At 45.3% G+C, this 24,054-nt stretch overlaps 12 protein-coding genes across 12 annotated transcripts; 6 read left to right on the top strand and 6 right to left on the bottom strand.

Moving 5' to 3' along the window:
- Positions 1-113: 113 nt before the first annotated feature.
- FOXG_22914 (uncharacterized protein) lies at positions 114-869 on the bottom strand. Its single transcript, XM_018403339.1, has 2 exons — positions 457-869; positions 114-407 (listed from the first exon to the last, which is right to left on the bottom strand). Exons 1-2 carry the CDS (start codon positions 639-641, stop codon positions 260-262), a joined length of 333 nt encoding a protein of 110 aa, XP_018258775.1. The 5' UTR covers positions 642-869; the 3' UTR covers positions 114-259.
- Positions 870-881: 12 nt separating this feature from the next.
- Positions 882-1,079, bottom strand: FOXG_22913 (uncharacterized protein; the record flags this gene model as incomplete). Its single annotated transcript, XM_018403338.1, has 1 exon — positions 882-1,079. One exon carries the CDS (start codon positions 1,077-1,079, stop codon positions 882-884), a length of 198 nt encoding a protein of 65 aa, XP_018258774.1.
- Positions 1,080-1,289: 210 nt separating this feature from the next.
- On the bottom strand, positions 1,290-1,552 carry FOXG_22912 (uncharacterized protein; the record flags this gene model as incomplete). The annotated part of the gene is made up of 2 exons (XM_018403337.1): positions 1,290-1,462; positions 1,492-1,552. The coding sequence occupies 2 exons, from the start codon at positions 1,550-1,552 to the stop codon at positions 1,290-1,292; spliced, it is 234 nt and encodes a 77-aa protein (XP_018258773.1).
- Positions 1,553-1,700: 148 nt separating this feature from the next.
- On the bottom strand, positions 1,701-3,026 carry FOXG_22911 (uncharacterized protein; the record flags this gene model as incomplete). The annotated part of the gene is made up of 2 exons (XM_018403336.1): positions 1,701-2,326; positions 2,489-3,026. The coding sequence occupies 2 exons, from the start codon at positions 3,024-3,026 to the stop codon at positions 1,701-1,703; spliced, it is 1,164 nt and encodes a 387-aa protein (XP_018258772.1).
- A 1,172-nt stretch (positions 3,027-4,198) lies between these two features.
- FOXG_17658 (uncharacterized protein) lies at positions 4,199-5,057 on the top strand (the record flags this gene model as incomplete). Its single annotated transcript, XM_018397668.1, has 3 exons — positions 4,199-4,611; positions 4,668-4,874; positions 4,932-5,057. The coding sequence occupies exons 1-3, from the start codon at positions 4,210-4,212 to the stop codon at positions 5,055-5,057; spliced, it is 735 nt and encodes a 244-aa protein (XP_018258771.1). The 5' UTR covers positions 4,199-4,209.
- A 1,429-nt stretch (positions 5,058-6,486) lies between these two features.
- Positions 6,487-6,830, bottom strand: FOXG_17657 (uncharacterized protein; the record flags this gene model as incomplete). Its single annotated transcript, XM_018397667.1, has 2 exons — positions 6,487-6,730; positions 6,781-6,830. 2 exons carry the CDS (start codon positions 6,828-6,830, stop codon positions 6,487-6,489), a joined length of 294 nt encoding a protein of 97 aa, XP_018258770.1.
- A 4,467-nt stretch (positions 6,831-11,297) lies between these two features.
- Positions 11,298-12,547, top strand: FOXG_17656 (uncharacterized protein; the record flags this gene model as incomplete). Its single annotated transcript, XM_018397666.1, has 2 exons — positions 11,298-11,382; positions 11,430-12,547. 2 exons carry the CDS (start codon positions 11,298-11,300, stop codon positions 12,545-12,547), a joined length of 1,203 nt encoding a protein of 400 aa, XP_018258769.1.
- Positions 12,548-14,635: 2,088 nt separating this feature from the next.
- FOXG_17655 (uncharacterized protein) lies at positions 14,636-16,046 on the top strand (the record flags this gene model as incomplete). Its single annotated transcript, XM_018397665.1, has 3 exons — positions 14,636-14,706; positions 15,021-15,430; positions 15,532-16,046. The coding sequence occupies 3 exons, from the start codon at positions 14,636-14,638 to the stop codon at positions 16,044-16,046; spliced, it is 996 nt and encodes a 331-aa protein (XP_018258768.1).
- Positions 16,047-16,334: 288 nt separating this feature from the next.
- FOXG_17654 (uncharacterized protein) lies at positions 16,335-16,764 on the top strand (the record flags this gene model as incomplete). Its single annotated transcript, XM_018397664.1, has 2 exons — positions 16,335-16,479; positions 16,511-16,764. The coding sequence occupies 2 exons, from the start codon at positions 16,335-16,337 to the stop codon at positions 16,762-16,764; spliced, it is 399 nt and encodes a 132-aa protein (XP_018258767.1).
- Positions 16,765-19,296: 2,532 nt separating this feature from the next.
- FOXG_22910 (uncharacterized protein) lies at positions 19,297-19,509 on the top strand (the record flags this gene model as incomplete). Its single annotated transcript, XM_018403335.1, has 1 exon — positions 19,297-19,509. The coding sequence occupies one exon, from the start codon at positions 19,297-19,299 to the stop codon at positions 19,507-19,509; it is 213 nt and encodes a 70-aa protein (XP_018258766.1).
- A 1,206-nt stretch (positions 19,510-20,715) lies between these two features.
- FOXG_17653 (uncharacterized protein) lies at positions 20,716-21,762 on the top strand (the record flags this gene model as incomplete). Its single annotated transcript, XM_018397663.1, has 2 exons — positions 20,716-21,437; positions 21,483-21,762. 2 exons carry the CDS (start codon positions 20,716-20,718, stop codon positions 21,760-21,762), a joined length of 1,002 nt encoding a protein of 333 aa, XP_018258765.1.
- A 275-nt stretch (positions 21,763-22,037) lies between these two features.
- FOXG_22909 (uncharacterized protein) lies at positions 22,038-22,652 on the bottom strand (the record flags this gene model as incomplete). Its single annotated transcript, XM_018403334.1, has 2 exons — positions 22,038-22,056; positions 22,426-22,652. The coding sequence occupies 2 exons, from the start codon at positions 22,650-22,652 to the stop codon at positions 22,038-22,040; spliced, it is 246 nt and encodes an 81-aa protein (XP_018258764.1).
- Positions 22,653-24,054: the final 1,402 nt, after the last annotated feature.

The raw sequence follows: 24,054 nt of genomic DNA, 5'->3' as shown, positions 1-24,054 counted from the left end.
ACTATGAAGTCTTATTATGACTCTACTTACTCGCAGCGAAAGATAGCATAGGATAGGTATGTCACTACGAGAGCTCCAATTGACCTGCTCCCCTGTCATGACATCTTGGAGGTCCTTAGGCACTGAGGAGATAAACCATTCTGCAGTCGACTCGCGCCCGTAAAATGCTAATATTCAGGCATACAATCTTCCATTCCATCTCACCCTTTCCCTCCACTCAACTCACCATGTACCTGCAGTTGCTTAGACGCCCTTAGTGCTAGACCTTCTTCTGCGATGGCGACATGCCAATCTCCGTAGACGAAGCAGCCTTCAAGTCCGCATCCGATGGAGCTCTTCTTCCCTTCGAGGAGGACATGTACGACAGAGCGGCGACAACGAGCAGCCCTGCGCCTGCAATCGTACGCCTGCATCTCTTGTTAGCAGATGCCACATCTGAGGCGGATTAAACTGTACCAGTTTCGGTTGAGGGTCTCACGGAAGCCAGGGTTGGGTGGTGGGGTTTGCTGACTTCCGGGACCGCCGATGTCGCCATCGCTGCTGACGCCGGATTGCTGTCGGACCTGGAGAACTGGGGCGGCTCTGGTAACGGGACGGATACCGCAGCGGAGTAAGTTAACAGAGGCTCGAGGGACGGCCATGTTGAAATTGGGAGTTTCTGAACCGACTCGATTGAGACCAGAAGATGCGTAGGAAATGAAGGATATTAGATTTGATCGAGTTTCTGGAGAGCGTATTATTTGGCCTTCCCATCTAGATCACGTGGATAACCTCGAAAGATTCATCCTATGATGCCGAAATGACGTCCGCTTCCCCCGCAAACTCATCCATTGTGAGTGGCTCGTCCCTCTTGCTTCATGTCTGCCTTTGGCTCGCGACCTCTACGTTTCTGCCTCATCTGCACTGCCACTGGCGTCAGAGTCATCCTCAGTAGCAAACTCAACTTGAAACCCATATGTGTCGCGCACGACTCCAAGCACCAATTCCCCTGCCCCACCTTCTATCATAACATTGAACACCTTGGCAGCAGCCAGCATCAGGAAATCCTCCTTTCCCTCTTGTTCATCGCTTGCAGCCATGAATATGTAACTTGTAGCAAACGGTAGTTCGCTCTCTTTCTCGGTGTAAGTGGTAGTTTACAGCTGCTTCAAGGTGAAATCACAGGCCACTTTGACATGACGCAGGAACTTTCAACACCACTGATGCATAAGCAAGTATGGCAATGAAAACTCCAAGGTTCCCACTCCCAAGGCCAAAACCAGAGATCTCAAAAGCTCTCCTGGAGGCCACTAGACTTCTCCAGTCATCTTCTTACGCTGTTTCGGTTGGCGCTTCTTCCTCAGCTCGTCTCGATCATCGATTAGAGTAAGCATAAGAGTGCTGTTTTTTTCTGATCCTTCTTCCTGGAACCTACTGCGCGAGGTGATCTGGTCAACGTGCTGGGGCAACAGGTCAATCTGACCTGACGTTCGTACATATATTTCAACAAACATGCATGATACTGGAGCACCATCCTTAATGCCACACGGCCCGGCACGAGAGGCCAGGTCATGGTGTCTCCCAGGCCTCTGTAGTAGCCGGTCTCCACCAGCAGCGAAAGCTGAAGCAGAGTAGCCTATTTGCAGAAGAAAGCGATTCAGGTAGCTGTGCCTATTTTCTGGTTGTTCACCAACGAATAAGTTAGATTTACCAAGCAAGGTTTAGATAGCATCCATATCTGTCCAATGTTCGTTAAGAAGGCCTTCATTTCGAAGGGCATCATACAGATGTGCAGAGTACGTAATCGAGCCCCAGGCGTTCGTGATGACAATACCAAAAGTACATATCTTAGCTCGAAAGTGGTATAGCATAAGCCCACAGAGTATAGGGGAGTGAACAAGTATACGGTCTCTTTCGGATTCCATGGCTAGGCTCCCAGCCCCCTGCAAGACTCTTTGCTTGGCAAGACAGACTAGATACTGAGCGAACCATTGTAAGGACTGGTTAAACTCGCAGAGAGCGCCCTCATTCAAAGAAGGCCAGTTTTCAATTTTCAAATTCTCGTGAAAGTCGATATGGCTGCTAAGCTCACTGTCCATCGTAGTGGTATGCTTAAGTAGACTATCTACTGCACTGGATGTGCGATCTCTGATAATATGATGAACGTCTAAGAGGATTTGGGTGGCGTAGACAAGGTGAAACGGTATGTTTCCAGTCGTATCCAACTCCCGAATTCCTCGAATGAACTCGTCTTCAACTGGGTAGTTAGGAACGATCCGAGCGAGCATAACGGCCTCGGTGAAGAATTCGGATAGGATGATCTGATCCTCTTTGAACTTGGATCGGCCTATCCTGGACGATCGATCACTCTGGGGATGTTACATTCCAAACATTCCTTCCTTGTCGATCGGCAAATGGTTTGGAGGTAACACCCGAGCCAAGCCACCAAGCAATAGACTGGCATTTAGGTAGGTTTTGTCCGCAACCTCATAAATATCTTCATTCTTACCAGCTGGGCCCCATGAAACAATATCATCCTCTGAAAACCCATCCCGCCTGGCACAGACAAAATAGAACTTCTCCAAAATAGTGCAGGCACTACCATAATCCTTCATAATTAGGAGGACTTGGTCAATTAGATTGCGTGCCAGATTGATCCCAGTATTTATAGAAACAGCAGCATTGGCGAGATCAAAATATCCATCTCGGTAATTAGACCAAATCCATTCGATATAAAACCTAATCTGGTTGAGATCGTTCATCATGATTATAAAGGGTACTAGCGCATCTTCAAGCGATGTCTCAGGTTCGGCCTCGTAAATAGTGTCATCTCCCTGTGCGTTCTTAGGACGCTCGATATCAGTGAAATCTAGCAACTCTGGGGAAGGTTCGTAAATTTTGAGACCGCTGAAACGATTACCCAAGTCCTCAAAGGAGTAAAAAGATTTAGTTCCAGCAGGCATACAAGGCCTAAGGACATCTCTAGCCTTTTCCAGAATCCCGACGAAGACGTAATAAGTGGCATCCGATTTGGTGCTTGGTATCATCCCATGGTCGATCAGTTGAGCGTTAAACCTGGCCCGCACATATATAACTCGGTCGAGAGTTTCAACAAAGGAAGGGGGGACTGAGATAAGTGGTTCGAAGCGAGAATGAATTTAGCCAGAGGGATAAAGTCCTTGACAGCAATGACGTACTTCTGAATAGTGTGCGGAGTTGGGATGTAGGTTTTCTGTTCCTTAGTATCCCTTCTAGCCTTTCTTTTCAAGCGGCCTCTTCCCTTTGTCTAGATGCTGGTAGCTGTGAGTAAATCTGAAGGGTATCCGCAGGCCTTTGCTGTCGAAGCAAGCCAAGAAGCCACCGAGTCGGTGTCTTCCTTGTATTGCTGATAGGTGCTAAACAGGGAGCTGGGCAGCATCTTGACTTGGTGCCATAGCCGTAAGTTTATTTGCTGTTCCGATCTCGCTTACCCCGCTTAAAGCATGGATGAAGCAAGCTTGAGTAGGCTCTTATCGACTTCATGTTGTGGGACAAAGCAAATGACTGTAAATCTGAAAGAAATTGCTGGACTGAATCTAACAAAATGTTGCCGTACAGTCAGATTTGGTCAAGACTGAGAGATCTAGAATGGACATGGAGATGCAATGAACTTCGGAGAGTGTAAGTCAGGTGATACCGGATGTACTGTATCTTATCTCGACCCGGTTGTCAGATGTGAGCGACACAGCCATGCCCGCTACAAGAGGATATTAACCAATCAAGCTGTTCTTCAAGGCTGACAGGTTATTAGATTCTGTAATAAGCAAATTTTCTCCAGCGGGCTGTGACTTCCCTTGCTGGGAGCTACCTCGCTTAAGTCTGGCTGTGTGACCCCATTCTGCAACTTCGGCTACCCCAAATGGACTAGATTGGCTGACATGCACCAAAATGCAGTAAGCACATTGTAAGTAAAAGATAAAGCTTATCATTAGGGCTGATAGTAAGCTTACTTAAATTATCTAGATGTAAAATGATTGGCCATCCAAGGGACCAAGACCTAAGGAGCGGTGTTGCCGAATTGCGGCTGACATGATCGGGATACCACCATACGAAAAATCGCAAAATTATCATTGACGTCGAATCCACCTGATCATATCATGGCACAAGAAGATGACAGTCCCGCGCACATAAATCCACTTGAAGAGCCCAAAACCAAGCATGCTAAAATCAGAAACCTAATATTTAATCATCATGGACCTTAGCGTACCCTCTGGCTACGAGTCATACTCGTACCGGCTCGACCCTCATGACGAAGTCGACGATGGCTATGCTGCGAAGGCTTTTCGTCCGGTTTCCGATCAACAAGTTCTCCTCAGGAGGCGCCATGTGCGGAATAAGCGTCGGGAGACTTTTGATGCCGTCAGACTCTGCCTGCGCATTTTCATCCTTTTACTCGATCTTAGCATTCTGAGTTTACTTATTCATGGAGTTAATATTTGGGAGACAACATATACCTCTGTGGACAGAAACGAGGACGGCTGGACGAGAACTCAATGGGCTTCGGTCAAGATGCTCTCGACTTGGTTAATGCTAGTAATTGCAGCATTTGCATCCTTTATCCAGATGGTAGCTATAGCAACTCATCTCAGTTTTGTAAGTTTATTAAAAGACTACTTAAAGCCTATTGATAATATTCTAACATTAGATAGCCCCAATCATTACGCGATGGCTGGGTACATACCGGCGCCGTGCTGGCCAGCTCTGGTATTACAATTGCAGGCTGGGTTGCTGCAACTGTTTACTTGATTATTGATAAAGAAGTGCTTAGGAATAGCCACTGGGACCTATGGTCTTGGTCATGCCAGAACAGGGCCCAGCAGAGCTATATCTCCTGGGCAAGTCTATGCACAGAAATAGTAAGATATTCCTCTGACTCTTGTGTATTTAATAATTACTCATAACTACTATTATAGTCTTACACGTTTATTGCTGGTCTGGTTGTTATTGTCTTGGAGATTATTGGCCTAGCTTTATTTATCATTTCGCTGAGAGGGGTATACATTGTTGGAAGGTACAGCAGGGCTAGCACAGTTTATTAGTAGTCAATTGTTTAATGGGATATAATCACGCTGGTGGCTTTTGTCAGAAGTAAACATGATTTACTCTATGATATGCAGAATTTAATACGACATTGACTTCGAATTATGAGACGCAGAGATTAGCTGGTGGCACCTAGTGATTTTATGTAATATAATATTTTCAAGTTAAGCCCTACTACTATACAAACTACCATCAGAATCCCGCCGGGTGGTCTACTTTTCATCTATGCCAACCCTGAATTCCTACTATACCAATAGCCCCGTATCAAGCACTGCACTAATACACGATGTAATGGTCCGCGTCCTTTGGTATTGGGTCCTGATACACATTACCATCACTTCTGGGACAATATGATGGAATAACTTTCGATCCTCTAGGTGTTCCAGTAAGTACTCCATACCTGTCATCACCTCCCAAAGCCGTCCGTTGCCTCCCTCGCTACCCCAGCCCTGCGTTCTCATAGTCTGCAGATAGAATGGCTCAAAGATATGTTTGATTTCTGCCAAGAGTCTCCAGTCATCTCCCTTCAACATGTCGGCCTCCGGCAGCCATTTCTCCACTTCTGGATGAACCAAGAACGCCCTAATGTCTACCTGCTTGACGAGCGCTCGAGAGATCTGAGATACGTGGTGTTCCATCTCGTGTCGTTGTTTATGATGACCTCTAGCTCTGCCGTCGACTTGCCTGCCAAGAGGTATTCTTTTGCTTTGTTATTCTCGCGCAAGATCTTCTTAAAGAGCTCGCTCCTCTAAGGAGATAACCTGATAAACTTGACAACATTATGGAGCTTTCCCACCGGGCCTTTCTTTCTCTAGTATCATAAATCATCCTTATAGCAACCAAAGAAGTTAAAGACCTAAGATTTAGCCTGATGGATCTTGACATTGTTGATTAGACCATTGCTAAGTGGGACTCTGATCACAACAGCGAGTCCGCGATTACAATAGAATTTACTAGTAGAAGAGATACAAATTAGGGTACCAATAAATCCAAGCTATTAAGCACATCTTTTAAGCCTATATAATGTAGCCTCAGGACTATATATTAGCAGAGTAATAAAGCTAGTAAGGTAGGAATTACTAGCTCGCTGTCCACCGTTATGAAACAAGGTTTCTCTAGTCCTCCTTGATGTTTCCCAACCCTATTGCTAATAACATGATAAGATACCCCCTCATCCTCAAGGCTTTCTTCCATAAACGGAGCAGCTATCGGCTGATTAGTTGATATAACTAGTGGATAACCATATGTACTTACATTGGCCAATACCCATGTATTCTTGGGTTGTTAAGATCTTTTCTCACACTTGACAGAAAAATATGGACCTCTTTAACAGACCAACCATAGGCTCTCGTAAATGGTGCTATAGTCAATGAATCCAGAGCGATGGCAATATTCTGGTTATTCCATACTCCAAGCTCTTTGTACTTCTTATCCTTTGGCCAGTGGTTTGTCGTCGGGTTGGCGGCTGGCGACGGTGCTGTCCATACTGGCACGAGCGATGAGGGGCTCGATTCTATAGGGGAGGGGTACATCGCGGGAGGCCTTGACGGAGGCCTCGTTCAATAGATTACTCCACTTCATGATTGCACTGTCGTCGCCAAGCGTGCCGTCGTCAGATTTCATTATCACGTCGATCTCTTGGATCTCGACATAGCCCCCAGGAGCGAGGTTTCTGAGGTTATTAGACTATAGAGAATACTAGGAGGTACTGTTGTAACTTACTGGTAGATCTTGTTCAAGTACTCTGGCCAATTAGGGATACTGAAATTCATCATCCTGCTATATATATAATCGAAGGGCTCAGAAAAGTCCTATTGCTCGTGAATGTCATCAATAAGGAACCGAACATTGGGCGGAACGCTAGCTAATATTAGCATCGATAAAGAGAAAGGATAGTTATTCAAAGCTGACAAACTGGGCTGGATAGGAGATAGATCGACGCCGGTAACCTAAAAGTATCAGCTTCTAATCCTCGCTTCGAGTTTTTGATCCTTGGTTGACTGATCCTACCTCGGCTTCGGGATGATCATCACCAAAGTCTATTGCCCATATTCCCGTTCCAGTTCCCAAATCCAAGACGCGCTTGACCTTAGAATCAGGAAGGTTTAGAGGTAAAAGACCAAGTTTGTTATCAAAAGTAAGGAGAAATAAATTATGCTATAAGTCTAGACATCTTTAGTATAAACGTTGCCGCTATACCGCAACCGGGACTGTACCTAGCCTGTCATTTTCACGCTCATCGTTGGGAAGATAATATTCTTTGCGTAGGTAGGGTTAGCCATCGGACTTCGAGCTAGGAAAAAGAGTCGTTGACGGTAACTGACTTCCATCCTTGTATGCATGATATGTTCTTCCGTTTTCGTGACGAAAGTCGAGGATTGAGCTGCTCAAACTTGCTGTCGATGATGTCGCATCCTGCCACTATTTGTTAGCTCATTCTCTCCCCGCTACATACGAACCAAAGATAGATCTTACATCTCCAATTGATGAATCGCGGTCGTCTTGGACCTATATCAGATATCAGTCGAGGCACATGAACAAAATAAGGGATCTAACATCTTCGTCGGGTGCCACGATAGGTCCATCATCGTTTGCTGCCATTTTGTCGATTAGACTCTGTCGTCTTTGAGTAATGCGTCACGAGAGAAATATCGAGGCAACCAGATTTTAATACCGCAGCGAGATTTTTACCACGTGAATGATGGCCAATCGGACTTTCGAACGACTACATTGTTCTCTCTCATCTCAACCGATATGTTGCAAGGATATCGACCAACAACCAAGGCTGACAGTTTATCCGACACTTCCAGTTGGATGATCGATCTGACAGGCTCAGTCCATACCTCGCTTCGATGCGGAACAAGGGTAGTTCGACGGGGAAATAAACCGGACTAATAAGCAGCTCCCATCATTTGGCATTGCCGTTTCACTACCCCACTTCAATCCCAGCTTTCCCTAAGCCCGTAACGGATGGTGTGTTAGCATGTCTCCACTATGATATGACCGACGCAGACATTATAGAAGAACCAGAGACTCTATAACTCGACTTTTATTATTTTAAATAATATAAAGAATACAAAAAGAATAAGATTTCGCCGTTCCAGGTCCCGGATGGGTATTTGGGAGCATATCTGAGATATGGCGACGTGTTTATATGCCCGGTTTGTGCAATTTGTAATTAAACGAATTACCATCGCAGTTGCCTACCAGAGAATGTTCAATTTGGTCTCGCAAATATTATTGTCAGATAGAAGTGAGAATGTGGATTTCCCAGAAACTGTAGTATTTTCGATGCCATCATCTACTCGTTTGTTGGGCAGATCTTTGATCCTGATCAGGATGGTGCATAACCGCCAAAGTCTGATTTGTTAGACTGGTTTAATGACCGTGAAATTCACAAGAGTAATTTCTGCTGTCATGATAGCTTCATTTAATCCCTATATCATGAGTAGTAGAGTTCTTGAAAGAGAAATAAAAAAAAAGCCGGTGACGGATAAACAAGTACACAATGATTGGTGGGTATTGTCGGAACGTGGCATGGCTTGATACCAATCATCTTGATGCGTCGCACTGCAGTCATCTCATCAGGTTTCTTAGCTATTGCTTTGTTCGGGACCATAAACCAGGCTTTAAACTCTTAAAATCCTTGGTAACTTACTTATCGTGAAAAAAATAACTTTTCCTAACAACTGCTGGATTCGTTTCTCAATTGCTGTTGCCCAATACGAATCAATACACTGGGAAGCAACATTATGAACCCCTCAGAGAAATTTCTACCAAGAAATATGATATGCAGCTTACGGGGAGTATTCGCATTCTCTCACTTCTGCCGGGATTTTTGATGATCCCATTCGATGCAAATTGACTGTGGAGCCAATCGAACAAGATCTTCAATATGACGCTTTGTCATACATGTGGGGGAATCCATCGGTTACTCAACCTATCACTGTCGACGACGACAAAACGTTCCCAGCAACTCTATCATTCCAGACGGCCCTTCGCCATTTGTGATTGCAAGACGGAGTACGGCGTTTATGGGTTGATGCAGTATGTATAAATCAAAGCGATAACAATGAACGCAGTCGTCAGGTTGCTTTGATGAAAGGGATCTACTCTAAGGCCGGAACTGTCAGAGTGTGGATCGACGTCAACCTGTCTCCGAATGATGGTGCTGTCCGAAAGCTGCTTTCCCTTTCTTCCCGCTCCACAATGGATGATCTCGGAAACTATCCACTATCCTGGGAGCCTCTTATCCCGTGATTCGAAAGCCCCTACTGGGACAGGCTCTGGATACAGCAAGAGCTGCTTTTCGCAAAAAGACTAGAATTTCACTTTCCTGGAGTGAACATTCCTGGTGATAGCCTGACGAAATTCCAACACTTGGTCTTCCAAAAGTCGTCTCTTGACCGGAGGCCTTTCGACCCCCTCTCCGACTGGGCAATCTTCGGGAAGCAAGTATCTATCCGCGATTTCTGTTCACGAAATTTACTTGGTTGGAGGAAGATGTTGGAATGCAAGGTGCCAGTGGAACCACATAGTCTCGTACCAGATTATTCACTTCGAAAGCCACGAGCTGAATGGCAGCTTGATCCAAATAAGTGGGGTCCTGCGCTCAGCGCGAGCCCAATGTACATGCTAGGAGCACTAAGACATGTTCGAGATCTGAAGGTAACAGATCAAAAAGACAGAGTTCACGCTACACTTGGCCTTATTATTGACTATGAGGGTGACGATAAGGTTTGGAGCTATGAGGAAAGTCTTGCAGAAAAGTACACTCGCATCGCCTGGCTGCTCATTTTCAAATGCAACAGTCTCCGTTTTCTGGCTGACGTTAAGCTCACCGAAAAGCCTGACCCAACAGTGATTGGGTTGCCCTCCTGGGTACCAAACTGGAATCCCCCTTGGAATGCAGCTTTCTTCCACGCTTCCTTTCGCGCAGCAGGCGATATCCCTATGTTTCCTTATCCACTAGGAGGACACATGGAGGAGAGGATATTGAATGTACAGGGATTTCAGTATGATTTAGTACGACAAAATTTAGGAACTAGAGATAACTCACGCATTCCACTTTCTCAACTGTTCACCTTCTCAACATTGGTCCTCGATTCTTGCGCAAATCTTTCTACATATATTTCAATGACCTTACTTCGGCTCTTACCGAACCATCCCTAGCCAAGCTGCAGCTATCACAATCTTACTTCAGACGGACTGAAAAGATATTCTATCTTTACGTTCTTCACCACTATGCTTTCACTACTCCAGGGCTTCGCATTGCTGATATACTTCCCTACGAAGCAAACGTTTATTCCCAATCACGTGAAGATTGGGTCGGTTCATTAAAGGGCTTGCAGAGGTTTTATGACTTATTACCCTTGGATTTACGCATATTTGATCTCAAGAAACTATCGGACGTCATTCCACAAAGTCTAGATCAATACCAACGCTTTGGGCATTTTATCACATTAATAAGCCACACTCTAGGTTCCGGATGTCTCATATCATCAAATTCTTTCCATCTTTTTATAATAGAACGCAAGGCAGCAGTTAAGGCAGGAGAAACCTTATAATATTATAAATGTAAGGAATATATAATAAGAGGCCAAGGCCCTGCTTCTTCTATCTCTTCGTATATCCTTTTGTTATTATAAAAGCTACTTACGGCAGATTAACTTTTATAAATATACTAGACTAAACTTAAAGGGTCTGAAATAACAGTAGGATGGTTAGGCTATGCGGAGTACTGAGTTAGGGGCTAGTTAAGAGAGCTTAGCTTAATGATCGGTAGCTGAGGAGACAGTAGAAATTGGAGGCCATGATTGGTTAACTAAATCCGGACTGTTTCCTCCATACTTTGTGTTTTTCAAAGCTAGTCATAGGGCCGTATATTTGACATTACCCCCGATTTGTCTCCCTCTTCTTCGTCAATATGAATTCATAATGACTTGTTGCTCGCCCTTGACCGCCCTCACCCGCACACCACATCTAAGTGGTTAGGACAGGCTATGGCGCTAGGGTTTCAATTTAATTATAACGATGGGCCTCAGGTTCCTGGTTTGGGGAAATTAGCGGCTTTCCCTGGCATGGGTAAGTTGAGTCTTGGGTACTTAAGTCTCCCTGCAGGCTCGTTGACTTTAATGGGTAGCCGAAGACGTCGTAATTATATAATCTCCTTCTGGACCTCACACCGCATCTGGTCCCGTTATAAACACATACTCGCTTCTATCCATTAACCGACCATTATGAAGATTACATCTGCCCTTACAGGCATCCTTTTCCTCGGCAGCGTTGCCGCTTCACCTCTCTCTGATGAAGAAGGGCTAGGAGGTCTGTATTTCTTTTAACCGTTTAAGCTATCCTACTAACTTCTGCAGCCCGGGATAAACCCAAGTGCTATTATAAAGATAAGCATTGCTGTAACTTTAAGGACGACTATACCCCCGAATATGGAAATAGCGGGCAATACGGCCATCGCCACACTATCTACGTCCGCCACGACGAGAGTATCCAGAAAGCTATCAACAAGGCCTCTCGCGGTGATACGATTGTCGTTGCCGCGGGTACCTACGCCGAGCAGCTTACCATCTCTAAAGACGGCATCAAACTCATCGGCAAGGGCGCTGTCCTGGTCCCTCCCAAGAAGATTGTTAACAATATGTGCTCGGGCCTCAGTGGTCCCAAAACGGAGGCTGGTATCTGTGTGCAAGGAAAGGGCATCGAGCTGGACAAGTTCGTTATCGAGCACCGAAAGGTTCTGTCAGTAAAGAGGCCTGTTAAAGACGTTTCCATCATCGGCTTCGAGGTCCGCAAGTTTTCTGGTATCAACATTGCTGTCCTTGGTGCCATGAATACCCGTGTCAGCAAGAACATACTGGCTGACGGTGCCAAGTATGGTACTCTCACGGCTGGCTCGACCAAAACGGCAGTCGAGGGCAACAGGGTCTTACACACGGGCCTAGGAGTCAATGGGATTGGTATCTGCATGGATAATTTCTCTGATGTCCATGTGGAGAAGAACATGGTCACTGACTACGGCGTCGGTATCTGTGTCCAGACAAATGGGGCAGATGTACACCACAATATGGTCTCGCAGTCCTGCTTTGGAATCTTTGTCGATCCAGGTGTTACTGGCGCCAAAATCCGTCACAATCATGTCGGTCCGATTAACCCTGCCTGCCAGATTGCTTGGGGAATTACCATTGACGGTGCGGCCGGTTCTAAAGTTAGCGATAACCTTGTTGAGGGACAAAAGAATAAGGGTGCATCTGTAGGGCTGGTGGTCATTGACGAGGAATGCAGCCCAACGAGTCCCCTATTCGGCTTGAGTTGCGTGACCCTTAAGCGCAAGTTTATCGCTTTAGATAACATCTTCCTCCGAAATACTTTCCGAGATAACGACTTAGATGTCTTCGTCAACACGACTAGCAAGAGTAACATCTTTAAGTGCGATTCTTGCAAGACCTCAAGCCCTAAGGGCTTATGCAAAAGATAAAGAATCATCAGTACTAGTTTGGGTATAACTTAATATAAACAGTTAACATACACAATAAGCATGCTAAATCTTTATTGTCTGTCCCAATTTCACTTAAAGATGATATTCGATATCTCTTATTGGCTTATACCCCTGACCAGGATCTACCAGCATAACGAGACATACCATAACCCTGAAATCGCTGCGTTACATAGGCGAGTTACTAGCAAATAATATAATAAACACTCCAGCTTATTATTACATATCCTATTCTAACTCTTCTATGATAAATTGTCGGTGCCCCAAATTATTATCTAGTATCTGTGGAGATATAAGAGAAGGTCATTGTCGGTCACGTCTTCATTCCCCTCGCTTGGTCAATCTGATGCCAAGCATCATTAAATACTAGCAAGGAATGCAATAGCTGCTCCGAAACAACCCTTCTGGAGAGGTACGAGGAATCGGTTGGGTCGACCTGCTTTTCGCTCTTGAGTATGCCTTGTGCCATTACGTAAGCTGTAAGGTCTGTTGCCTGGTTGCCACTATAGACACATCCAGGATCATGTGATCTCATTGAAATAAGGTTTGGTGTATCCTACGTCCTGCATATCGCCCCGTGTATACACGGAGAGGTTTTGGGCGGTAGTGGAAGTTTCCGACCGGAAACCCCATGCACCTAGAAAGTCTATTATGGAAGGGTTCGCATGTGATTTCACATGTGAACGGATTACAGAGGTCCAACCGGCCCAACCGACAATGATGCAAGTCAGAATCACAGTGTAAGTCGTGCGTTTAGCGGTCCCCCAACAGCCGGCTGCCATGACGGCAACAGAGAGAATGTATGTCGACCGTCGCCCATACTTGACTGTCAAGCGTACGAAGAGTGCACATCTGGTGGCCAGGCCAGCAAGATTGGCTGACTGTCCGTGCTGGAATGCGGTGATGGGTAAGTCCATGTCTTGCGACATCTGCGGCCAAAGAATCGGCTGAATCATGATGCTGCCAACCAGCCGAAAGTCAGTGGAGAGATCGCGTGAACTTGAAAGGTTGCAAGATCTCTACATACAATGTGAAGCTCGCCAGAGCGGTTGCAAGGACAAGAAGAAAGTTGAAGTCTTTGCGCCATTTATTCCAATTCTGCAGGATGATGATCTATATTAGACTACAGCTCTAATATCGTAGGTGTAAAACAATCACATACCGGCGGATCGTTGGTAGCATCAGACGGGGGTAGCATCAGAACAATCTTGCTTGTCTCGGCCGCATTTTGCCCTGAGAAGCCAATCAACTAGTCAAGTCTATCCAAGAGGGGGAAAACCGAACAGGTACAACGGAATGTCTTACGCTCCATCAGCCGGATGGTCCCTGGAGGAACTTGACGATCCATCATCACGGTAGGTGGGATTTACGAGAATGATTGACCTCGCGTGCGGTATTCTAGGTGGCGCATCAGGTATGCTTAATTTATCAACAATTTCCAGACAGGAAATAGATCCGCCGACAGAAGAACCGTCATCTGGCCATTCCGGATACTTAACAGACTGATAGGGCGATAGGTGCCTCCAAAAGTGGCGTTCCTCCTACACCAGTTATAAATAATACTTACCGTGAAGAGTTGAGGAGCTTAAGTTCTGAATGGGCCTCGGAATTAGTACTACGGACCAAGGTGCGGGTTAGTCATCGGAACATTCCGTAGACTAGTAAAAGTAAGTAGCAAAGGCTGAGCAATATAATCAAGAACACAAGTTCTTGCAAAATATGAAGATTATCCCAAAGCTTCCAGAGTAAATAATCGAAACTTAATGGGGCTTCAAGGTACAGTTGTAATACTGCCCCGAAGAAGGGCGGTCGGACCAAGGCTCGGAATAGCTCCGTACAACCGCCCATTCCGCCCATCGGATGCAAACCGAGCTTGCAACCTTGCCTTCCTCTTTGGCTACTGCCTACCACTCGGGCAATGTTTACACCGTTTCGGAGGCCTGACCTCGTGCTGAGGTGTTTGTAGTCTCTGCAGACGGCCTGTTCTCAGCAGCGGGCACGAATGCTGAAATTCTACAACTTGCCCGCGAGCAAGGTATACCGACTGTCGACCTTAGGTCTCAGTTTGTGATGCCTGGAATCCACGACGCCCACGTTCACTGCGACAGAGAAGCTTCAATGAAGAAAGGTCCAAACAACAAGTGAGAGGGAACTGACATGGCTCTGACAATTATATAATAGCTCATAGGGAGACCATCAGTAGATCTCAGAAGACATTACCAACGCCCTCCGTCCTCACTTTCTTAGTTAAAATCGTTTCAATCGACCCTACTTATCTAATCTCTTTATCTTCATTATGCATATACCTGACTACATACTATTATTAACCGCTATATTAACCCCGCAAGTCACCGCAGCCCCTACCTCTAATAAAAACTCAACCTATCTCACCGACGTTAATCTAGGCTATATAAGTACATTTTCAACTATTCCCTATCCCCTTTCCACTTCTTAGTCGGCAAACCGAGAGGAATTCTATTAAGGAACTCCACCGCACCCTTCAGTACAACCCCGACACCGACCTCTATAAATTCCAAAACGTCCGCTATGGCCAGTCCCCCACCGGCGACCTCCGCTTCCGCGCCCCTCAATCCCCTATTGAGAGCGGCAAGGTCGTCCAGACCGGCACCGGGACGCGTATATGCCCACAAGGTCAGCCCCAATGGCAGGCCAAGACGCTGATGGCCATCGGTAAGTACTCAAACCTGAAAGCGCCCTTTACCTTGGAGGGCTGGGTCGAGGCAATCGAGAACGGGATGGTGCCGCCGGGGTATATTAATGCAAATGCGACCGAGGATTGTTTATTGCTGGATGTGCATATTCCCAAGAAGGTGCTAAAGGCAGCGGGGACGAAGAATAAGGAGAGTGTGCCGGTGCTTGTGTTTGTGAGTTCAATCTCGCTTTTCTTCTTTAGTCTATATCTTCTATCATATGAATTGGACCGACAGGCGTTTTAATGTGAATAGATCCACGGCGGCGGCGGCGTCTTCGGCTCCAAAGACGGCTCTGGCCCACCCTCTTCGAACCCTCGGGCATCCTGGCCCAGGCCCAATCTGCCTTTAACCAGGACTTCGTCTTCGTCACCCTCAACTGCCGTCTCGGTGCCTTTGGCTGGCTCAACAGTGCCAAGGTGCTTGCGGACGGCGACGCCAACGCGGCCCTCCTTGACCAGCGCTTCGTCCTCCAGTGGGACCAGGATAATATTCACCTGTTCGGCGGTTCCAAGGACCACGTGACGATTATGGGAGAGCCTGGCGGTAGGAGTCCGGTTCTTCGTCACTTGATCGCTGCTGGTACCAAGTGCAAGTCGACGAAGAAGTTGTTCCAGCAGGCTATTTCGCAGAGTCCAGCTGATATACCCGTGGCGACAAGCGACCCAGATGAGCTCTACGACAGGTTCCTCTCCATCCTTAAAGCTGATAATTTAGATGCCGCTAAATCTATATCCTCAGCTGCCATTATTACTGCTAATATCACCTAGATTACTGCCTTCCCCTACATAAACTATATTCAAGCTCTTGTTTTTAACTCTAATACCTTCTTTAATCTTATAATTAAGTCTATATAAGAAGATAAGTTTATTAAATTAATAAAAGTAATAGCTATATATAATATCTTTAAGGGCAGCTTCCTTTTTAATTTAAATATAGAAATAAATAAGGACTTTAATAAGTAATTAAAAATATTACTCCTAGGGCTAGATAAGAAGCAGAGGGGGAGGTTAGTAAAGAAAGTATATCCTCTTATATATAATAGGTTCCTAGGATATATGGATATAAGTACTAGGCAGATAAGAGTATGGGGTGAGTCGGCCATTGACTATGCCTTTAACGCCATCAGCCAGGCTACCAAGGACAAGAGCTACGCTTATAAGTCAACCAAGCGCCTGGCGCAAGACACTAGCATCGCAAAGAGTATAGCATTGCTAACACACACACCTTTTAGACGAATTTGGTGTCTCCCCTGGTTTCCACATTCAGGACCTCTTCTACACCTTCGGCACCCCTGCCACTGCCATGCGCCCGCCTCAACGGTCACTCCAACTCGCCATTGCCAGCTTTGTCCTGAAGGGGATGTCAGTTTTAGAGGGCAGAAAGGAATTCCCTATCTTCGGTGACGAGGGTCTGCTGGTTGATATCACGGCTGCAGGGGCTATGCCTTCGGTGCCAGATAATCTTAACAAGACCAGGTCTAAGTAGTGGACTTTAATTAGCTGATTCATTGGGATGTGTGAATATCGTGGGTTAAAGGAGGGTTAAGGGAGGTTGGGGTTCTAGTGTAGGTTTTGCTTCTTGTTTCCTAAGTAGCCTTTAAACGGATTATTTTATACCTGCGCCTGACTATATGAATATCTACGCGTTTATGCCAATAACTAATAATATTACCCCTTACCTTACTAACCCTCTCTTAATATACCTTTTGTAAAATTATTTATAGCTTACCTATTATTAATCCTTAGAAAAGGGATACCTGTTAGGATTAATAGATCTAATGCCTTATATAATAGCTCTTAGCTATTATAAATATCTATAAATACTAGGTATTCCTCTGGGATATTTTCTTTTAGTAAAGTAATATATTAATTATATAAGTTACTTATTAATATGCAGAGGCAAGGTCCTTCGCAAAGTGGTTACGATGCCAAGCTTAAAGAACGAGAGTCCACACCGGGAGCAGCATTGACTTCGCACAGGGCTGTCGAGGAAATCCAGCACGTAGCCCTCTGGGAGTCTATTTATAATTGGTGCTGGAAATAAATGGTTAGCTCCTCAGCCGTCTTTACGACCAACTACCAAGCAAGTCGACCCACCAGCAGATAAGGGCCGGATACTCACCCAACTGGCTCTCCAAGATATCAGAGTTGGTCCTGCGACCGTGCAGGCAAAGTAGACGCATTTGGTTGATGTTAGGCCGATCTTGTCTCGCTTGAAGCATGCATGATTGTGGGGTACCAAGGTTTTTGGAGTCGTACCGTTTAAGATGTGAAGGAAAATGCTGCGATTATGTATGCAGCCCAACTGGTAAATCGCCGACCCGACTGTGAAGAAAGCAAAATGAAGATAAGCGGAAGGAAGGTCTGGCGCAGCGGAACGCTGTACTCTAAGCTGACCGAGGACCAACAGCAGAATGGTGCACAGGGGGTCATGCATCATCATTTATTTCCAATCGCCTGATGAACTTTGAGGCCTGGACTGGATTGTTTCGTTAGAACCAACACCAAGCAAGGGCTTGCGGCGGGAGAAAACAAGAGGATACTTCACTGGTGTGTTGGTTCCCACTCTCAGGACTGTCCAGGATATAATATATAATTACCAGATGTTGAAACGGCACATTCGACTAACCCTGGTAGAAAGCAGATAGAACTTTTGCAGAGCTCGGACAAGGGTCAGCTGGGGAAGAGGAAAATGTCCACCAAAGACCCCCTGGACACTCCGCCACCAGCGGTCCCCAGCGGTTCCAAGTTATTATTATACTTAAAATCAATAGAGCACTTCGCGGGATTCCGGTGCCCTTCGTAATGAATTGCATATTTCGGAGTCGTTGTAAAGACACGAGAGCTATTTTCGCTACTCAGGTTTCACCTTGTAGGCAAATTCCATTATCCCTGTTTATCTAATGTTTTCTCAAATGCATATACAAAATATGGGTGCTTCAGAATCCGACCCACCGAGTCAGCCGCAGATGCGCAATACCAACAGTGGTCGGCCTGTAGACAGGATGAAGATCATTCACCGTTTGCCCTGAGACCTTGGGAAGAACTTGTACAGGTGATTGCTGAAGACGATGGGGAGAAGGTGACCGAGGCAGCCAACTTGGCCTGTACCATCGCTCAAGTCCTTAAGCTAGTTTCCAAAGCTCGGGGAATATGGACCTTGATGGGATGATATACGTCGTCTCCTCTCCGAGGAAGAGAAATCTGCGTCGATCTATTACCTTTTTTGGATTTGATGGAAACTTCGGTCGAAGACCTAGAAACGGCTTGATTAACCGCCTGCAGCCACAATAGGCCAGTTGTAGCGCCCGAGTCTTACTGGCGGGGCGAATACGGATATGGGCACAAGCCGGGCAGGTGCCTATTACCGGCAGCTGATCATGTTGTGGCGGAGACACATGGGTATGAGGCCATCGTCATCTCTAAGCGATATGTGTAGAATGGACCGGTCTACCCTACTACGTACTACAATTTGGTGCTGACAGGGTGTACGGGGCAAGCGACACACTCTCAGTACTCACTGCTTCAACGTTCCATTTCGCCTCAAGCTGAGGCAAGAATCCACGGCTAATGATCCAATCTGGTCGCACTTGTCTGTTGATCAAGTGCCACCAAGTAGATGATCTGCATTATCTATTCGTCCTTTTGCTGCTGTGTTGCAGTTGTTGGTTGTAACCGAGCTCCTGTCTTACACGACACGGAACCCATGAATTGCTTTGTCTGCGGCAGTAGCCAAGGCAGATAAACCGCCAGGGTATGGTGTTTTCCCGGCCAACGTTGCCAGAAATGCATTGGCCCATTGCTGCCTGCAGCCCAAACCTGCAGCACCGAAACAGCCATGCACTTTGCCGTCCAAATTACATGTTGCCTTGATCGAGCTGAGGTGGCTTACTGGGGGTTTGCTCAGGCGCCTGACCGGCCGTGCTACGCTTAAGGGAGGCCCGAGCGGTGGTCAGTGATTAAATGACCCTCTTTGAGTTGTTCACGGCGTGCATACTGGTGAGGCTGGACCGCCGAAATGGACAAGTGGGATTCTTGTCAAAAGAGCGCGTCCACGATTACAGTGGTTAATTACCAGTTTTCTACGGAGGAACGTAATGATTCCGGACCGAGTGACCAAAGCGAGGCTACTTCTCAACAACGCGCCCTGGAAGGAGATAAACGCCCGGATTTCGATGGACCTACTCTAGTTCCCAACCGGACGAACAGCCCAGCAACTACGGAAGACTAAGAATTCTGTTATGCACTTATGAAAGCTTGTCTGCCTTCACGTAGATCCATATAGATCGAGGAAGCATTTAATTCGGCCTCGTGTTCGAACTTTATTTGGAGAATTGAGCGGTGCTGATAAACATCTGAGACTGTAGAAAGGCTGATCTTATGAGTGTGTAATGGACGCACTAGTCTGTCATTCTGTCGTATTGCTCTGTCGTATTGGAGAAAAGGATGTGTATTTGCCGTTCAGGGCTTGCTCCGTCTGTTCTGGAAAGGTTTGGGATGATGTAACGTGGGGCAAGAATTAAAGGCTATTCTACTTCAAAACCTTATACACCCGAGGTTCTAGCCAGCGCCAGCTATCCTATGTACACCCTATATCTCTGACTCTAAGCCTGTAATATCTCTATATTGATATTCCCTCTTCAACTTCAACACCCGGAACCTTACCCCTAACTTGCAGGCTCTTCACATCATTTGGTAACATATCGAGCGCCACATGTGCAACATGTCTAGTCATTTAGGCGTCCCGAGTTTCATCTTTACGGTCATCTCGACCTTCGCAGGCTGTACAGCAGTCGCTGCCGTTATTGTTCTCATCTTCCAGCTTCGGATTTCCCAAAGGGCTAGACAAGATGCAAGGGACACAAAAGTAGTAGGAAAATGGCGGCCAGTACTAGCTTCTCACGACGATAAATGGTTTCCTCGCATCTTGGGGGCAATGCCCTCGATTAGTCTTCATCGCTTGGTCGCGACAAATCACGAGATAACGCCTTCTCTATTAGAGCCAAGGTTTTTAGTTTACGCAGGATGGGCGAACTTCCTGAACTCTATTGGCTTCAGCCCCGAAGACGACTTCCCCAGGGCAGGATGCTTGACAAGATGCCGAAGGGCAATGTCCTACCCGGCGGCACAAACTGCACCCTCCCCATTCTCGACAGAAAGGGCTACTGGACTGATAGAAAGAAGATTTCCTATGAGGTGGAACGGAGACGAGTTTGTCTGCCTCTGTGCTGTCCTAGGCTTTGAACAAAATATAAAAGAGCGCACGGGGCAGGTTTTTGAAAGGACAGTCTTTCCCTTACCAGCCTTATGGTTCGGTCGATTGGGACACCTCACCCTTGTCAAATCTCCGAAAGGGATTGTCGCTTCATTTCGCGCGAGAACATACGGACGACATGCGCTCCATGGCCTGGTTCACCATAACCAGGGCAAGATAAGAATGAGCGTGAAGACCAGGGCCTACTACTCCGTCCTGGCACTTCCGCCGGTTGCTCGTCGTGAGGGTCAAGATCCTTCTCCAGCCCTTTATTTCGGAGGGACCTACTCATGGGAGCCCCCGGCACCAGTTGACGCAATCCAACGCTTGGAGTTTGAGGAAGAGCAGATCTATAACACCAACGACGCAGACTTGCTTCAAATCTGGAGGCTGGATCACAACCAATTCAGGTTTATCAGATTCCACAGCTTCCCGCCCGATAAGCGGCTGCCAAATGGCACAGTCAGCATCGCTGGGTTTATACTAGGGGGGGAAATGTTGTCTGAAATTAGCGCTAGTTTGCTCGAAATTACCCCTGATGGATATGTTTTCACGGCCCATCAGACACTTCATTCACATCTAATCAAATTCTTCAAACACGCCTACGAACGACCGGTCAGAGAGAACTTGAGCACCTTAGTCGCAGAACCCTGCAGAAACAATGACGTTGACCGGCGTGTTCGTGACGGTTCTGAACCCCATGCCAAGCTGAGAGCAGCTCTCATTGCAATTGACATCTTCAGGAACGTTTTCAGCGATATCAACGCTCTAAAAAGCGAAATGTTGGCACTCAATGATTGCCAGGCATTGGCTCAACTGGCGAGAATGACACGGCACCTTTGTGGAGATCAGCTCAGAGTTGAGAACGGCCGTGAGGACGAGAGGAGGCGCGTTGATAAGTTGAGGTGGGCCATGATTTGTTCCCCAAATCTAGTCGAAGATTTGTCCAGAGGACTTCGCGACAGGGACCTAGAAGATGTATGCAGGGAAGGAGACGGGGCGACGATACGCACAGGGCTATTTACCAGCACCTACTTTCTGCCTGCGGACCACGAACCGTTCACAGTCTCCGACGGACGGATGGAAGGTCAAACCTATAACTACAGCAAGAGAGAGGTTCTGGCTGCCGTCATTGACTTTGTTTTCACCGCCACGTGGGTTATTGGAGGTATCCATAGTAATATTTGCTACGAGGCCTTGTCGATTACCGGGGATGTTTTTATGATTTAGTATGGCGAGACAGCTAGTACCTGGCCTCTCATCCAGGCGTTGTTCTGGCAGAACGACAGTTAGGGTTAGTGAGATTATATAGAGATCCGGGGTTATACATAGACTATTCTACTAAAATAATATTCTATCAGGATAATAATAATAATTAGTATTTAGGGTTAGTTATTAATAGGTAATTAACCCTAAATACTAATAATAATAAAAAGACAGAGAATAAGATAAATAACTATAAGTAAATAAGAAAGTAATATATTTATAAAAATATTATAAAGTAATTACTTAGCGTTATAATCCCTGTTATTATATTATATATATCTTATATTTCTTACTTTTATCTTATTAACTAGGCCAGGACTAATAATATTAAACTTATAATATCCCCAGTTTAAACCACTGCTTTTTCACTGATTTCACTAGATCTGTTCTCGTACGCAAGGTCGATTAGTCACGTGCCACACCACGTGCATTCAATTAATGGAGCTAGTCATGACTTCAGGTCAATTTAACTTTCGCCAACTAACTTACACAAAAGTCAACCCAATTCCTTCAAATTCCTGAACCCCGCCTTTACCCCGCGTTCATCTCAGAACGCTGTGCGCAGACTCCCTGTCCCAGCCTTGCTCTCATGGTCTCAGACTATGACCAGCCTGGTCTGTACATTACTTCCGTACGAGAGGGAGGATGCAGAGTACCCATTCGGCCTCGATGATCACGTTCTCGAGCCACTCTTCGTACCGGGCTGACAGGCCCGTGAATGCAGCAAGGAAAGCTGCCTCTTCTGCCTTAAGAGACCAGCCTTGCCATAGGGCTTCTTCCAGCTTCTTCAATCCGGATAGCTCTCTAGCTAGCCAGGTCGGAGATATCATACCACCTAGGTAATCCAGATCCATACAACTAATCAAGCTAATCAGGCTGCATTCAAAGATAGCTATCCTAACTAGGCTTAATCTGCCCCTCAAAGAGAAGTTTATCCTAATAGCTTTAGCCATCTTATATAATACGCAGTAATCTTTGCCCTTAGCTTACTCTAGCATCAGTCTAATTATATTAATAAGATTATAGTTAGTTATATAATAGCCCTAATTAGGCTGCAGGCTATTATATATAGTAGGCATTATATTAGTGGCTATAATTAATATTAGTAAGTATAACTAGAAGGTATTTAGTTTAGGGAATGTACTTTGTGATAGATAGACTAGGCGCGGTTTTAAAGGTTATTTAAAGACTAGTCCTTTAGGTAGGATAAAGGAAGAAGGGTAACCTAACTGCTAAGAGGTAACTGGCATTAATACTGCCTAGTTAAGGCAGTAATTATGCCATTAAGGCAGATAAACCTTATATAATTTTAAATTCTGCAATAATGGCCTGCTATAGGGGTCTTACTATTTAAGCCTTTATAGAAAAGTTAAAAAGCTTAATAGCTATATATAAGGCTAATAGTAAGGAAAAAAAAAAAAAAAAAAAACAAAAAAAAAAAAAGACCTTATAATATTCTAGGACTATATTACTTTAGGATTAATAATAACCTTAAATTATAATACTTTTAATAATTATATTATAATTATATAAAATATAATTATTACTATTTTTATAAAACTTAGCTTATTAATTATTAATAAATTATTTTTATACTAATAAGCCTAATTTATATTACTTAATTATTAAGAGATATAATACTTTATACTACTTAGTATTATACCTTATATGCCTTATATATACAAACCTAATATAGGCTAGTTCAGCTATTTAGAAACTTAATTATTATAATTAACTTATAGGTTAAAAAGGGAAAATAATTAACTTACTTATTTAGCTAGCTTACTTATTAATTATATTATATTTAACTCTTATACTAAAAAAGGTAAACTAGCTAATTTACTATTATAATAAGTACTAGTAACTAGAGCTAATATTTAAATAATAATTTTAAAGCTTTAAGTTGTTCAGCCTTAAACATTAGTGCAGGGTAGGACTCTAGCTTCGTTGGTTCTATGTCTTTATGGCATCCCTGGATCTGGTGTATTTCTATTGCTCTTGTAACCCAGCTGAGCCTAGACGCTCTGATCTTTCTACGATAGCCGCTAGTACTGCGAGACAGCTATCGACTCCTCAAGCCGGAGCAAACATCACTTCTTAAAGCGGCAGTCGAGACACAACGGGAAGCTGATGCGTTAGCATCTGAGCCACCTTGTTTTGTCGGAAGCAAGGACCTGATGAAAGTATTCGTCTAGGGTGTCACTTACAATCCTCATTGTTGCGTCCTTATATCGGTCAAGGAGTTTAAGGATGAAA

This window comes from Fusarium oxysporum, genomic scaffold (assembly GCF_000149955.1).
Source record: "Fusarium oxysporum f. sp. lycopersici 4287 supercont2.65 genomic scaffold, whole genome shotgun sequence".
Lineage (NCBI taxonomy): Eukaryota > Fungi > Ascomycota > Sordariomycetes > Hypocreales > Nectriaceae > Fusarium > Fusarium oxysporum.
The sequence above is the reverse complement of the archived record's forward strand: the minus strand, read 5'-3'. Positions and strand labels throughout refer to the sequence as shown.

What these genes read in the sequence shown, in the direction of transcription:
- FOXG_22914 (XM_018403339.1), bottom strand. Translation starts at nt 641, where the DNA reads ATGGCCGTCCCTCGAGCCTCTGTTAACTTACTCCGCTGCGGTATCCGT. An exon ending in GAGACCCTCAACCGAAACTG is followed by an intron (nt 408 to 456) that starts GTACAGTTTAAT and finishes CAAGAGATGCAG; the next exon opens with GCGTACGATTGCAGGCGCAG.